The 16,637-nt window shown below is 43.7% G+C and overlaps 1 protein-coding gene across 2 annotated transcripts in view; it reads right to left on the bottom strand.

The window, feature by feature from the left end:
• The window catches only part of Boc (BOC cell adhesion associated, oncogene regulated), a 38,525-nt gene extending 30,642 nt beyond the window's left edge, over positions 1–7,883 (bottom strand). For both annotated transcript variants that reach the window (XM_042676868.1, XM_042676869.1), the window contains exons 1-2: positions 7,766–7,883; positions 6,883–7,161 (exon numbers count right to left, since the gene is read on the bottom strand). In XM_042676868.1, the coding sequence (XP_042532802.1) occupies positions 6,883–7,161; positions 7,766–7,862 (376 nt within the window). In that variant the 5' untranslated portion in view covers positions 7,863–7,883. The remainder of the gene's footprint in view (positions 1–6,882; positions 7,162–7,765) is intronic.
• Positions 7,884–16,637: the final 8,754 nt, after the last annotated feature.

Below are 16,637 nucleotides of genomic sequence, written 5' to 3'. Positions count from 1 at the left end.
AACACACTATGTGGCTTTTCTTTTCCTCTTAGCTTAAAAATTGGACCTCCAATCTTATGTAAGCATGTGGCTGTGTATGTAAAGAGTGGATGGAGTATGAGGTTAGGAGTCCTTCAATGTGTCCTTGGTAGAAGATCAACAGAGGGCTGGAGCTCAGTTTAGCATGCAGTAACCACTACTGAATTCAGCATTTGGACACCTGGCTGTTTGGAGGCAGACATTTGCTGCTAAGATGGCCTAGCAGTTTTATAACACAAATCTGTCTTTGTGCTTATACCAGACCTGCTAGAATTAGTGTTGCTGATGCCATTTGAACATTTATTGTGTCAGGATTATCAGGGGAATTTCTCATGAGATATCTATTTTTTTCTGCCTTATCTAGTAGAAAACAGAGCTGATACGTCCTTGACCTAGAGGTAGAAGACATTTCATACTCATTTCCTAAGATATTCAAGTTGTTTGGCTCCTTTGGCGGGGTCTAAGTCCTCTTTTAATAATGTTCTTGCCCAACTGGCCAGGTAAAATGCATATAATTTGCCAGATAAGCCTGCTAACTTCTAAGGCAGACTACTTTTTCCTTTTGAAACTCTTGACCTGAATATGGAATCATCTCTGTGCCTCCCAGGAAGGCCGACTCATACCGGGCCCAGCGTTCAGCTGCAGACTCCTTTCCTCTCCCAGTGCAGCTCAGGAAGCTACCTGTGTTTTCTTTCCTCTTCAAGTCTTCTCCCCACAGCCATCCCAAAGTGAAAGGCTTGCACTGGATTCCTTGAGACTCTCAAGCCAATGTGCAAATCTTTTCCCAGTTTGGAGCCAATGGTTCCTTCTTGTCCTTCTTGTTTACTCAGAGGACTGGAGGCAGACTAGGCTAGGGGTGTGGGGAAGGGCTGGGATTGGAGGAAACATGTTTAGGTTTCCTTTCTTTATCAGAACATGTACATCCCCTAAAGGAAAAGAGATTAGAAACATCGAGAATAAAGAATAGTTGCGATAAAGATGGGGTAGCAAGAAACACAAGTAACTGGGGACTGGATTATGACTTTGGTGGTCTTTGTCATGGAAATGTCTCACAAGAAACTCACTATGGAAGTATCTGTGCAACCTAGAAATGGTGCTAGTCTGAGAATTACAAAGAGAAGAGCTGAATTTACTTGATAAAAGTCTGAGAATAGTAATGTGAGGACTTAGAATCAAAGATAAAGACAGATTAAGATTTTACTCTTCAGTCTCCCTTAATCTCCTGACATTGTGATGACTGGTAATTAGCTTCTAAGCTGCCATTAAAATCTGTTCATATCAGTCACCAAATCATGAGGCTGACATAAGAAAGTTCACCTTCTCTATGAGACTGAGAGTCTCAATGGCAGGGATCAGGTCTTACTTTGCTCTATTAGACATTCTCAACATTTTGAAATTCTTAGCAGTTCAATTTCCATTATAGCCAAATAGAAAAGTCAGTACAGGAAAGTAGGTTTGCCATTTCCCAAGTGGGATTTGTGAACTTTGATTACATATTATTCAATAGATGTCTTTAGGGACAGAATACATTGCTAAGTTGTAAGGTACGGAGGAAGAAACTGAATTAAGAGGCTAATGTATGGGTTGAGTTGAGAGAATACATTCTGAGAAGACAAGTTCTTTGTATTGACTGAGTTTCTGCTTGCTAGTTTTCCTGTCAGCTGTCTAACTCTCTGTTCCACAAAGGATTTGAAGTGGTTTATAAGAACATGTACTATAAAACAGAAGTCACAATTTAAAGTGAAAAATCAAGAAAATCAAGATTGAAGGCCTTAATAAAATGGTCAAAATGGTCTTAGATGCCTGCATCCAAAGCAATTACTGACCCTGTACAAAACAAAGGGACTACATGAAGCTGTGCCCGCGGCCTCTGGGAGGGACCAGGATAATTAGGGTCTCTGAGCCTTTTTTCTTTTTTGGTGCTGATTCTGGGGCTCTAACTCAGGGGCTTGGCATTATCCCCAAATATGTTGTTTTGGTTTTTCCCCTCAAGGCTAGCACTCTTTTTTGGAATATTTTTATTATCTTTAAGTAGTTGTACAAAGGAATTGCCATTCACGAAGGCAATTTATGACTGTGGTGCACCTTGATCACTGCCGCCCCCTTCATCATTCTCACCCACTCATCCCACCCCACCCCTTCCCTGATTTATCTTAATTTTAGGTTAGGTATTTAATTTTTATTTTTTGTATTTTAACGAAGCAGCTTATGTATCTTTAAGAGTCTCACTGACTTTCCTGCCTGGGCTGGCTTTGAACTGATATCCTCAGATCTCAGCCTCCTGAGTGGTTATAATAGATTACAGACATGAGCCACCAGCGCCAGGTGGGTCTCTGAATCTTTATCTTCCAATGGTGTAGCACCATCCAAGTCTAAAACCTACATCCAGAGGGCTATGTGGAGTTCATGACCAAGAGAGGCTGAAGAATAACCATTGCACTGTCAGTGTAGGAACACCTTTGTCTTAATGGACCATTAACGATTGTGGGAGCTGCACTTCAGGGAGATCTAATTTCTTTGAGTTACCTCCAAGAGACACATGCCTAAACTACTTAATCTGCTGTGACAAGAGCCATTCAGGTACAATCGGGATCTCGTCAAGATCTGCTGATTTGGGGGTGTCTTCTACTTGGGGATGCACTGAGACACATTTGAGCCAGGAAGAGAAAAGGGAGTGGAAGTAAAGAGAGTAAGGTCAAAAGCATTTCTAAAGGCAAGAATTAGTCAAGGTAAGCTGGGCAACAGGTGGCTCATCCTGTCCATCCTAGCTACTCAGAAGGCTGAGATCTGAGGATCACAGCTCAAAGCCAGACTCAGAAGCAAAGTCCATGAGGCAATTATCTTCAATTAACTACCAAAAAGCCAGAAGTGAAACTATGGCTCAAGTAGCAGAATGCCAACTTGAGCATTAAAGCTCAGGAACAGCTCCCAGATTCTGAGTTTCAGCCCCAGTTATATGTGCATGCATGTGCGCGTGTGCACACACACGCACACACACACGCACGCACGCGGAATTAGCCAAGGTGATCTGCAGTAAGGCATTAGCATAGCAGTGAGAAAGTTACCCAAAATGAAGCTTAGGTTAAATAGGAAAGAAAAAAAAGAAAAGATCTCTGATGAGGATGGAAATGGCACACGTCCACTGACAATGCAAAGTCCCCATCTGCATAGTAAGGGCGTTTAGGTAGAGGATGGAAGAACACACAGATGGACCCTCAGGCATCCTCCACTTCTGGCTCCATTTTACCAAATACCAGAAGGGAATATCACCAGATCAGAGGGAAATGTAAGTAGACCTCCCAACCTCCAATAGTGGCATAAGAAGGAATTGGGCCAAGAAAGTTCTCTAAAGGTCTCCTGTCACCCTTGAACTTTCCAACCTGGTCCTCAGACCCAGAGCCGAAAGCTCTGAGTGATCTCTGGGAGTCAGGCTACGAAACATTAAGCTGCCAGGTAGACCAAACAGCAGCTGCTTTGTTTGAAGAGGAACAAACATAGGAAAGGGGGCACGCAGAAGACGCCAGAAGAGCAGCAGGCCTCGAAGGCTAAGAGTGAACACCAGCACACGGACACCCAGCCTTCCTCTAAATGTAGACCAGGCCTCCAGTAATCCCATCTACCAAGTAGCCTCCTGTACCCCAGCCAACCAGCAAAACACAGCCCCCATTCTGCTCAGGAATGTGTTCGCAGAAACTTAATCTAACTGCTGAATCCAGGCCAAATCTCCCAGTGGCATTAACCCAAAGACAGCACCCCTTTTCTTTCTCCCCCACCCAACTTCCCGCCACCCCCAGTGCTGCCTCCAGATCCAATCCACCAACTCACTGTTCTGCAGGACACAGCCCTCCTGAGCCTGCTCACTCCATTTCAAGTCTTTCTTCCTCCCAGTCAGGCCCAAACATTTCACTTCTGGTTCATGTCCAGAGGACAAGCCAGGAAGTTCTTGGCTATGCAACTAGATTCACTCTGCTCTTCCACTTGCCCTTCTCTTGCTGTGCCTTCCTGGGCTGCAACCAAATCTTTCCTTTGTCCTCCTTGCCAACCACATATCCCTTCGAGCACCGGAGGAAGCAGCAGCCAGGATTTTTTTTTTTAAATCAAGGCTATAAATTGTATCTCCTCATCCAGATACACCTTGAAGCTTAAAGAGAGCTCCAAGATAAATCCTCACCTCTCCAACTCTTCCTTCAACAAACAATGAAGTTTTCAGTGTGGCTCCTCATTAGAACAAATGAATAGGGATGGAATTTCTTGGGACTCCACAGATACATGCTGACCATTTGCAGATGAAATCTGTAAAAAGGCTATTCTTATACAACCTCTAAATACACAATTGTTAGGGAAAGGCACATTTTATTTGTAATAGTAAAGAACGATAACTGTACTAACTATCCAGGAATAGGAATAGTTCACTACACTGTGGGAGAGCTATTTAGGGGGATCATAATTCTAGGCCATCAACAATCATGGTAATGCTCAGCTGGGGCTAGAAGGGGGCATTAGTTAGGAAGGGTATGAGGGATGTGTGCTGGAGTGATGTTGTATACCTATGAGAAAATGGATTGTGTTGTTTACTTAAGATTAGTATATTATTTTTACTCTACTGTGTATTTATTTTCATTAGAAAAGAGAAAAATTTTCATATGGCCCTGGAAAATTATTTCCAGCAATGCCAAAGTGGGGGAAAAACAATAGAAAATGTAGCATCATTACAACAACATAAAACTATGGGTAGAGATACAAACTGAAAGGGGCCAGGCACTTGTGGCTCATACCTATAATCCAAGCTCCTGGGAGGCTGAGATAAAGAGGATCGCAGTTCTAGGCCAGCTCAAGCAGAAAAGTGTGCGAGACTGCATCCCAAAGGGAAGTAGCTAGGTAGGGTGGCATATGCCTGCCATCCTTGTTACAGCAGGAAATATAGGCAGACTGTGGTCCAAGTAAAGACCTGGGCAAAAAGTGAGACCTTATCTCAAAAATATCCAATGTATAAAAGGGCTGCAAGCATAGCTCAGCTATAGAGCATCTGTCTATCTAGCAAGCCAAGGCCCTGGATTCAAATCTTACTACTGGAAATAAAAAGGAAACAGAAACTAGAAAGGGTCTGATGTCATACACACACAATCCCAATACTCAGAAGGCTGAGGTAGGAGATTAGCAAGTTCAAGGCCAGCCTGGATTGAATAATAAGCCAAAGGCCAGCCTAAGATACAATGAAACCTTTTCTAAAACAAATAAAACCAAAGCAGACTAGAAGGATATACACCAAAATGATAATGGTGGCTATGCAAAGAAGGTAGGCTTATGGGAGAGATTTTTTTATACATCCTGAAAATTCTATAATGCAATCATAAATAAAAATATAACAATCGAGTTAAGAAATACATGATGGTACAAAGTATAGTTCAAATCTCAGTCTTTGTGAGGGTTCTGGGGCTTGAACTCAGTGTCATGCTCTCATTTGGGCTTTTTCTGCTCCAGGCTGGTGCTCTACCACTTGAGTTACACCTCCAGTTCCTCAGCCTTTCTTGATGACCTCTACCTTTTTCACCCAACTCCCCAATCCATGTACAAGCACAGCTGGAGGGGGTCTCAATATGGCCCTCACACACACACACACACACACACCCCACGCTTAACTTTCCCTATTTCCTACACTCTAGATCAGGAAAGGGGCCAAATAGAAGGAAGTTCTTTCTACTTCCTAGCTACAGACTCAGCATAGAAGAATGGGTGTTAGGGCTGTTCTGCAGGCCTTGGAGTATTTCACCCGTCCCATCTCATGGTCCCACATGTACAATGTAGAATACCAGGTAATGTGTTTCCTGAGATAGTGTGTACCAAATGGTATTTCTCTATAGAGGCAATGTGTCACATTACCCATCTCCACTTGGCCTAACATAATGGGGCTGAGTCGGGTACAATATACTGGCAACTAGAAATACCGATCCCAGACAAGGCTCCTTTTCCAGCTGTGATTATGTTGAGTCATTTGGCCCTCACTTTCCTCCGAACATATACTTTAATTATTTTGTAAAAACCATGTCTCACTTTCATGAGCATAAAAGAAATAGGCGCAGTCATGAGGACCATCTGGCAGGAAGTACATGAAAACAGTATCCACCAGAATTACCCAGCCAGGAGGGAATTTAGGAGCCATTTAACCTTTGCTTTCCACATGTTGGCTTGAAGGCCTGTGTCCTCGGTAATGCAATAATCAGAGGAAATACAGATCAGAAATAACCCTGATTCTATATTACAGTTAGAATGTCTATGAGGATTTTAATAAACTATCTTATGCTGTGTATAAAAAAGAAAGATAAAACTCAAGCCAAAAGAAAGAGAGGGGGGCAGGGAGAGGGAAAAGAAAAGAAAAAAGAAAGGAAAAGGAAGTATGAAGTCATGGCTCCCACTGTCACCTAATCTCTTCCTAGTTTCTCTTTTCTTTATCCTGGTCACACAGTTTCCTTTTCATTGTGTTCCAGGCATTTGGAATATACTAAGGCCAACACTGGGGTGGGCAGGCTTTTCCACACCCCTGGGAAATTTCCTGGTTGTAACCCATTATGAGAATGGAAGTTGGGGCAGGGGGAAGGGGGGAGGCGGGCAGCTGGCACACTCCACCTAACACACAGTGTGACCCAGGCTGGGCACCAGGGACAGTCACCCTGTATAGATGGTGGTTCCAGACAACATCCCTGCTCAGAGTGACACTTTCCAAGGATACCATGGTGCCTGTACCACCGGAGATCATGAGGCATTTACCTACCTCTGATTTGAAATTGATTCACGGCAGGAGGAATAATTGATGGGGGGAAGGACAGAGTGGGGGACAGGGGGCAAGACCACCCCATGCAGACTCACTGGCTAGTGTCACTGTGGCTGGCACACTGGCTACAGCCCCTGCAGGCATCCGGGCCACACACTGGTACCGTCCCACCGTGTGATTGTTGAGGGCAGCGATGACAAGGGTTCCCCGGCTGAGCAGGACACCCAGCGTATCATCCGAGCCATTCAGCTCCTTCCCGTTCAAGCGCCACGTTACATTCACCCACGCTGGTTCCACCACACAGCCTAGAATCACAGTTCCTCCAAGCTTCTGGACAGTGGACGCAGGTTGGACAGTGACCCGAGGGACCTCATCTGGAGAGAGAACAATGTAGCAATGAACAGATGTCCCATCTCTCTCCCCAGGAAACCAATCACATCACCATATGAGAAGTACTGCACCCAAGCAGCCCTGCAGACAAGAGCTTCCAGGGGCTTCTGAGTAACTCAACTGTGCCTCAGTCTATTCCCCAGGTAGATATGGAGTGGTAATGTGTTACGATAGCAAGGTCTCAGGCTCTGAGTGAGAAACACCTGGGGCTGAATCTCAGGGCCGCTACTTCTCAGTCATGTGACCCCCAGTCTTTGTGAGTCTGCTTCTCATCTAGATGAAGCAAATAATGCTTGACACACAGGGTGGTGAGAAGGCTCGCAATCCATGTGTGCAAATGGCCTGCCATGGTCTCATAGGATAAATGCACAGAAAAGGCAGTTATGGTTATTATGCGTCCACTACCACTGGCTTATCCTAGAAATGAAGAAAATACCACTTGTCACCAATATAATGTTTCCCTGATCACTTCCCAGCTTGTATTCCTGTGTGCTCCTGAAGGCTGGAGGAAATGAAGCGCTTTTAAAGAGTTGTTCTAGGTTGCTTCGTTAATGGGGTCTTCCTGGAGAAAGGGGAGGGGACACTCACCCAAATCTGCAAGGCATCCTGCTGTGGCCAACAGGAGCCAGGACAGTGACACGGCCGGCCTCTTTCTGCTATGGGTTGTCATCGTCCCTTGTAGCATGTTGGGTCACAGAGGGATCCAAGCTCATGTACCATAAGCCACCAAAGTCACTCACAGAGATACCACCGCGTGCTGTTGCACTGTCATGGAGACAAAGAACAGAATGGCCGTGGTAAGAAAACAGGATGTCTCCCACACCTTGCTTCCGATCACACTTGATGGTATCATCAGTAGAGACCTAGACTTGCTACTGGAACACCCATGGGCTATTTCTCATGTACAAGCAGGAGCTTTATCTGGAGTTAGAAGATGACTTTATTATGGCAAGAAGGCTAGGGCCTTGCCCAGGGAACCAGCAGCAATTCCAACAGGAAGCTTGAGATAGGGAGTAGATGAGACTTTTGGCATAGGGCACTGGGCACAGGTGCTGGAACAGGCAGAAAAATCCTTCTCCATTGGCTTCTCATGTCCACAGCCACATGGCACACTATGTCACTAGTACAACGGGACAGCACTCTTGGTTGGCTGGTTGGTCATGGGGCTTGAACTCGGGCCTTGGACACTATCTCTTTTTGCTCAAGGCTAGCACTCTACCACTTTGAGCTACATCTCCACTTCTGGTTTTCTGGTGGTTAATTGGAGATAAAAGTCTCACAGACTTTCCTGCCTGGGCTGGCTTTGAACACCAGCCTCAGATCTCAGCCTTCTGAGTAGCTAAGATTACAGGTTTGAGCCACCAGCACCCAGCTCTGAGACAGCACTCTTGTGCAATATATATACACAATTCCCCTTTTAGAAGATGTTCCTAATTCACAAATCCTAAAAGTCTCAGTGATTGAGGAACGTTCTTCTGCTTTGATTCTCCTTCTCCAAGCTCAACACCAACATCCCTGAGAATTCTATCTTGGAATCAACCAGCCCTCCTCTACTTGTCTGTTTATGCCCCAGGCACAAACACAGACAGAAGTCACACGTTAGACAAGACCCTTCAACTTCTCAATGTGTCAGGCTCCATTTCAACATTACTTTCATTTTACCCTGAGCCTGGTGCTGGAATCTAGGGTTTTCACCTCACCTCTACCCAGAACAATTTTCCCTTGAGGATTCAGCCTGCCCTGCAACTGTGGCCCCCAACGACCCATCTCAGCTGTAAGCCACTGCCTCACCCCTGCCTAAGATATTCAGTTCTCACCTTTCACGGGATTTACTCCTTTATGACTCCTGTAAGTTATGAGCCAGAAACGATTTGCCAAAAACACATGGCCAGGTATATTCCAACACATGTGCTTTCTGCCACAGAAAAAAAATCAAGACTTTGTTCCTATGCTTTTCACTGATGTGTTTATGTAACATCATTAAATGAGGAGGTTGGATCAACACCTTTTCTGACAGGAGGTTATGAACAAGTTTTTAGAACATTGAAGGAAACTTTCCAAGGATCAGACAGTAGAGAAAGCACCTAGAATCATGTGCCTGTGACAATACTAATGGTTTCTTTGTATGCTCAAGGTGCTCATTCTTCTAGAACAATCAATTTAACCAGACTCAGAGGAAGGTTTCCAGTCACCATAGGAAGTATCTAAACTTCCCAGTGGAAGCTTAGACTGCTTGTCTGCACAGACTGGGGACAGTCCTGCAGGTCTTTCACCACTGCTGACAGAAGGGTACTACAGTCCAGAGCTGGAGGCTCCTGCTCTGTGCTTGAGGCACTTGGGATTTCTTAGAACTTTCCTTTTCTCTGAGGCCCATTAGCTTCTAGCTCTCAGCCTGGACTGTGAGGAACAGATAACAACTACATCCACTTTGTCTGACCAGTACTCTCGAAACCAGACTTAGGACCCTTCTCCACAATGATGTTCACACTGTTTTCCAAGAAAAGGTTCTTTGCCTTGTGACTTCCACATCAGAGAACATGCAAGATTTCAACTGCTGTCCTCAGAGAAAGGTCAGAGGACATGTTCTGAGAAGGGTTTGAGCTTGGTGCTGGTGACTCAGGCCTACAACCTTAAGTATTCATGAGATGGACAGGGACTGCAGTTCACAGACAGCCTGGGGAGGAAAGTCAATAAGACTCTTATCTCCAATTGGCTACTAAAAAGCCAGAAGTAGAGTTGTAGTTCAAGTGGTAGAACACCAGCCTTGAGAGAAAAAGCCAAGGGACAGTACCCAGGCCCTGAGTTTAAGCTCCAGTATCAGCATCAAAAACAAAAAACAACCACAAAGTTTTTAAAGTAACACACACACACATACACACACGCACTCTATTAAAGAAATATTGGAGAAGTCCCCCCACCTTGGCAATTTAAAATAATTTTCTTCAGAGAAGGGAGGGAGAGAGAGAGGGAGAGAGGGAGGGAGAGGAGAGGGAGAGGGAGAGGGAGAGAGGGAGAGGGGAGGGGGATAGCATATCAAAGGGCTGTGCTAAGTCAAGTTCCTAGAACTACAAATGATGTGAGTCAGCCTGGGGCAGGCAAGGCAGAGGTAGTGGGAGTGGTGCAGCACCTGCCACTGCTCCAGGGATCCAGGGAGGAGCTGGGATCTGCACAGCACCTGTCCCAGGTTGCTCTGCAACATGGGACCATTATCCCCATTTTCCAGGAAAGTCTTGAAACAGTTCTCCAGGCTAAATAATCATAGATCTATAGGCCTGGACTGAAACCCAGTTTTAGCTGATTCCAAAACTCTATGCTTTTAAGCTGTAATAATAGCCTTTTACGTTTTCCCCCCCTACCAATGGTCTATATGGGGTGGGTGTCTAACTGACTTGGAATTAAGGATGAAGTAGAACTGTCATTTTGAGAGGAAAAATTCAAACCAAATAGTAAGCTTGGGGAACCCTCTCAATCTTCCGATGCTTGTTTAAATGCTCTAATCTTTCATCTACTGAGTAAATCATTAATACAAGATGCTTTATGTTACAGAATTTTAAGGAATTAGGTTTTCATGACATGCCCCATTTCCCAGTTTTTTATTTTTATTTTTTAAGGAGATTGATATCAACTTCCTTCCTGCCCCCTAGGGATAGAGGAGAGAAGAAGAGGAGAGGAAGCAGAAGAAGAGAAGAAAGAAGGAAGGAAGGAAGGAAGGAAGGAAGGAAGGAAGGAAGAAAGGAAGGAAGGAAGGAAGGAAGGAAGGGAAAGGAAAGGAAGGAAGGAAGGAAGGAAGGAAGGAAGGAAGGAAGGAAGGAAGGAAGGAAGGAAGGAAGGAAGGAAGGAAGGAAGGAAAGGGAGAAAGGGAAGGAGGTAAAAATGAACATGAAGTAATAAAGGACCAAATAAGGACAAGCAGACAAAGGCCAGGGGGCTGTTTCTTATCTGAGCACAGAGGTGTTTGGGTTGTAAACTCAGCAAAGGTTTTACTGAGGAAATTCTGCACAGACCCCCTCCTGTTTAATGAGGACAAGCCAAACAATTCCTGTTCCTTCTGCACCCTTGGTAATTTATAAGGTTCAAAATGGAAACAGATACTACTCTTGCTGCTAACCACCATACTAGCTTTAAAAACAAGAATAGAAAGTAGTTAGTCAAAGAGGGGGCAAAAGGAAACAGGTAGCCACAGAGGGAGCAAGGGGTTAACTCATTAACCCCCACCTCAGAGTTGTAAGCAGGTACCAGTTTAATGACCTAAAAGGACACAATCACCTAGCAGCAGAACTGTGACCAAAAGAAAAAAATGAAAATAAAAACTGGGAGGTAGGTTGAAGAGGAATCACTGAAGGTACTTAGCTGTTGGGGTATTGGAAAAACGAGTTACTTTCTGGACCAAGTAACTTTTTGGATCTAGTGAATTTGATCTGGACATAAAACAAATTCCCAAGATTTGGGTATCTGAGAATTTTGTTTTAAATATTATATATGTCGGGCTGGGAAGGTGGCTCAGTGGTAGAGAGCTTGCCTTGCACGTATGAGGCCCTGGGTTCGATTCCTCAGCACCACATAAGCAGAAAAAAAAAGCCGGGAGTGGTGCTGTGGCTCAATTGGTAGAGTGCTAGCCTTGAGCTGAAGAGCTGAGGGACAGCGCCCAGGCCCAGAGTTCAAGCCCCACAACCGGACCCAATAAATAAATGAATAAATAAATAAATAAGTAAATATTATATATGTATGTACATGCACACATATATTGGGTAGGGTTCTTTTAACTCAGAGTCTCATGTTCTCAGTGTTTTTGCTCATGGCTGACATTCTACCATTTAAGCCCCACTTCCTTCCAATTCTGGCTTTTTGCTGGTTATTGGAGATGAATCTCTTGGATTTGTTTGCCTGGGCCGGCTTCAAATCTTGATCCTCAGATCTCAGCTTCTTGAGTAGCTAGGATTATAGGCATAAGCCACCAATGCCTAGCAATTATATACATAAACATTATATGTGTATATATATAAAAGTATGCTTAAGTTAGAGAATCTATCTAAAGTATAACTTGGTTTCATTGTGAAACACGCAATTTCAAAGCTAAGCAAAGACAACAGTAAGGCCTGATATTTTCTTGACAATGTACAATATGTCTAGAGTCATCTTACTTTCTTATGCATTTTCTCAAAAAAAATGAAGAAGAGGAGGAGGGGGGGGAGAAGAGGAGGAGGAGGAGGAGTCAGAGGAGGAGGAGGAGTCAGAGGAGGAGGAAATAATCATCATCAAGGGGGAAAACATCCAAAAACAGAAAGAGGAGAAAATGAATTTGGCCATGAATTCCTCTAGGTACTTGGGGGCATTTTTTAAAGGGTAATTTGGACATGAAAAGGAAAAGAAAGTATGTTTGAGAAGTTTCACTGCTGAACTCATCGCCTCCAAGTAGACATTTCCAAAACTTTCCAAAAACAACAGCAGCAAAATACACTTTGGGGGTTGAGACCAAGCAGGAGAAATTGTAGCCTTGGTACATTTGAATTTTCTTTTTTTCTTTTTGAGAAAATTACAAACAACTGAAAGCTGACCATCAGGTGGGGGCCAGCTCCACCATCTCCCCAGAGAGCTGTCTAACTACAAGGAGAACAGTGAAAGAATACCTCGCAAGACCTCCCTCCATCCTTTTCCCTGGATATCCCCAGCTGCTTCCCGAAGAGGAGCCTGTGGGATCTAAACCACAAGGCCGCCCTCTGCATGTCCTGAGACCCAACAACAAAGACAAGCAGAGCAGGAGAGTGCGGCCCAGCAGACAGCATAGAGAACTTTCTTAAAAATATTTTGTGGGGGGGGAGGGGTGGGTGCAGGGGTGGGTGTGCCAAGAATGAGATCTGACCAAACTTCCCTTCCATTAAGAGAGGCTAGTTACAAGAAAAATTAACTATTTCTGCCCCAAGATATACATTTTTGCATGCTTCTAGTTTTACAGGGTAGGATTCCCCTGACTGTAAAGGTCTGTGAGGCAGACTGTCTGCCTCACAGACCCCAAAGCTCTGGAGAAGCTGCCCAGTACTTGGCAGCCCCAGCTTTCAACAGGTTGGAATTCCTGCATCAAAGAATGGTTTTGGCCAGGTGCCAGTGGCTCAGGTCTGCTATCCTAGCTACCCAGGCAGATGAGATCTGAGGATCGAAACTCAAAGCCAGCCCAGGCAGGAAGTCCATGAGACTCTCATCTCCAATACTCAGAAAAGACCACAAGGTCAAGTGGTAGAGAGCTAGCCTTGAGTACAAGCAGTTCAGGGACAGCTCCCAGGCTCTGAGTTCAAGCCCCAGGACTAACAAAAAAAGAAAGAAAGAAAGAAAGAAAAAAGAATGGCTTTGGCTGGGTACTCATACCTCATGCCTATAATCCTAGCTATTCAGGAAGCTGAGATCTAAGGATCCTGGATCAAAACTAGCCTGGGAAGGAAAGTCTATCACACTCTTTCATTTCCAATTAACCAGCAAAATGCAGGAAGTAGAGTTATGGTTTAAGTGGTAGAGTGCCAGCCTTGAGTGAAAAATGGCCCTAAGTTCAAATCCCAGTACACACACACACACACACACACACACACACACACACACACACACACACACACACACACACACACACACACACACACACACACACAGAGTAGCTTTAAGGAGGTATTGAGGACATATGTGAATTTAATTCTCAAAGGGCTGAATATGTAAGTTTAGATGCAGGAGAAGGAATTGAGAAAGAAAGGTTGTCAAAAACATCACATGGTACACCTTTCAAAATATACAGTGAAAATTTTCGTTTTGTGCTGAAAACATAGTACTTTCTCCACAGACCTAATTAAAGGAAAACATTGTAACATTGGAGCGCCCTCAAGAAAACACAGTAACATCTTAAAATAACACCCAGTGTGTTTGTAGGTTGAGTTGGAGGGACGTATGGAAGGTACTCCAGCTGAGGAAGAGAGCCACCATGCTACGCAGGCCTCAGGACTTCTGACTAGCGTGGCTCTCTTCACTGCCCCCACACTACCTCCTAGCAAACTTATCTTAAACGTATTTACCTTGACCAGTGCTTAGTACTGGTTCTAAAACTAACTTGAGAATGTTTCTGAGTTTACTCCCTTACATTAAAAAAAATGTTACTTGGCTGATCACCTACAGTGCAGAAACTTTCTATATGACATTTTTATCCCACCATTTATAGCCTTCTCTGGAATAATCTCCTACCATTGGTGGCACACATCCCTTCTACCGAGTTTCTACCATGGTGGAAATGTCTACGTTTGTACTATTGAAAGCACTAGGTGACCAGGACTTGGCAATGTGCCTCATGTGACAGGGACATGGAATTTTAAGTTTCTTTAAGTGACTCTATAGAGCTAGAGCTTCCACATTAGACAGGATAGTTCTAAATTAATTCCTGAAATGTTTACCCAGATCACGGATACCTTTATTTTTGCCTCCTCCTTTCTCCTCCCCTATCTTCTCTTTTTCTTTGCCCTTTCCTCCTTTCCCCTCTCCTTTCCTTCTCTAGATAGGGTAGCCTATGCTGACCTTAAACTCCTAATCCTCCTGCTTCAGCTTCCCAAGTACTTGGATTATAGATGAGAGCCATGTCTACTCTGGTATCAAACAGGGGACAATAATAATGACTTGATATTCTTAAATTTGAGCCATACTCTAGCCATATGTGTGTGTGTGTATATATATATATATATATTTCTCCTTCAGTCCTTATCCAAAATTTGTGTATGAGTCTTCTAGTAAAAACCTGTAGGTACCATGATTTTTTTAAGTTATGACTGTTATTGGGAAGAAAAAAAATCTTACTGTGTCCTACCACATATAAGACAGTATACAAAGTATTACTGTTCTTAGGAGATGGACTTCAGCCTAAAGACCTTAAATACAAATTTGAGACATAAGTTCATCAGTATCCAGCAAATATCACAATCTTCTCTTCATTTCCTAGCCTCTGCTGCAGGCTATGTGACCACTGTTGTCCAATGAAATGTGAGTAGTTCATGTGTCACTTCTGGGCCAGGACCGTTAAAAACTGGAAAGCCATTCCCACATCTCCTTCTCCCAGTCTGGTGGTAACACACCACATGTTTCAGAAGATTGAAGAGTGCAGTTCAAAATGTGACATGAAAAGAAATAAATCTTGGTTGTCCTAAACCACTGACATTTTGGGATTTCTCTCATGTAATAACCTTAGCATATGTATTCAAATAGATTAACAGATCACCAATACAGTGACCAACAGGATATGGCAAATGAAAGCATTTTCAGGAAAAGTTTTCTGGGTGTAGTGTTAGAAACTCTTGGGGTGACACGGAGCAAGTGGGAAGGCAGAGCTCCTGCAGGGCACTACATCAAGTAGTCAAGATGCAGAAGCTTGTCTAGAACAGTGGTTTCTAAATGTAGCTAATCTTATTCCTTGATGAGCAAAATATTCTGAGCAGCTATCCTATTTATTCACTTGCAAATTAAATGCATGTGCTATAGACCTAAAATGTTAAAAGCTAGGTACCAATGGCTCAAGTCTGCATCCCTAGCTACCTGGAAGGCAGAGATGAGGAATCACAGTTCAAAGATAGCTCAAGCTCTAAAAATGGTTCTTGAGACTCCATCTCACTCAGTGGCTAGCACAGTAGTGAACATCTATCACACACACACACACACCCCCCCCCCGAGGGCTTGAAAAAAATACAAGTAGGAAGATCGTAGCTCACATGCAAAACACACTCAACCTGAAAAAAAACAAAAACAAAAAATCTCTGGGAACTGGTGACTGACTCCTGTAATCCTAACTACTCAAAAGATAGAAGGCTGAGATCTTAGGATCAAGGTTCGAAGCCAGCCCAGGCAGGAGAGTCCATGAGACTTATCTCCAATTAACCACCAGAAAACCAGAAGTGGAGCTGAGGCTTAAAGTGGTAGAATGCTAGCCTTGAGCAGAAAAGCTCAGGGACAGCAATCTGGGCCCTGAATTCAAGCCCTACAACAGACTGAGAAGAAAAACAAAAGAATAAATAAATAACCTAGGTGAAAAAGGCGGTGAAGACATGTCTCAAATCATAGAGTGACTGCCTGCGTTAGGAGCATTAAGGTCCTGAGTTCAATCTCTAGTACCTCTAAGTAAATAAACAAACAAATAAATAAATAATAAAGAGTAGATGAAAGTTAAACCATGTCTTAATAACATCTTAATCACAGTATTATTAGCTAATACTTAAGACTCAAGGCCTAGATTCTATCACTATTGCTGATATGGATGTAATTTCTGTTAAATAGTCTACTTGAATGCTCATTATTTTGCTGCCTTCTTATCAGATGTGATTCCACTGTGAAAGTTTTTGCCTTCTGTAGCCTGGAAAGGGTCAGCTCTATTGTTTTCTTCCTGTTTGTAGGTGCTTGGATGATCAGCTTTAACCTAGTTTCTGTGCAACGATCTCTTTAAGCCACTTGT

The sequence above is a fragment of the Dipodomys spectabilis genome, unplaced genomic scaffold (genome assembly GCF_019054845.1).
Source record: "Dipodomys spectabilis isolate Male_0828 unplaced genomic scaffold, ASM1905484v1 ptg000032l, whole genome shotgun sequence".
Taxonomy (NCBI): Eukaryota; Metazoa; Chordata; class Mammalia; order Rodentia; family Heteromyidae; genus Dipodomys; species Dipodomys spectabilis.
The sequence above is the reverse complement of the archived record's forward strand: the minus strand, read 5'-3'. Positions and strand labels throughout refer to the sequence as shown.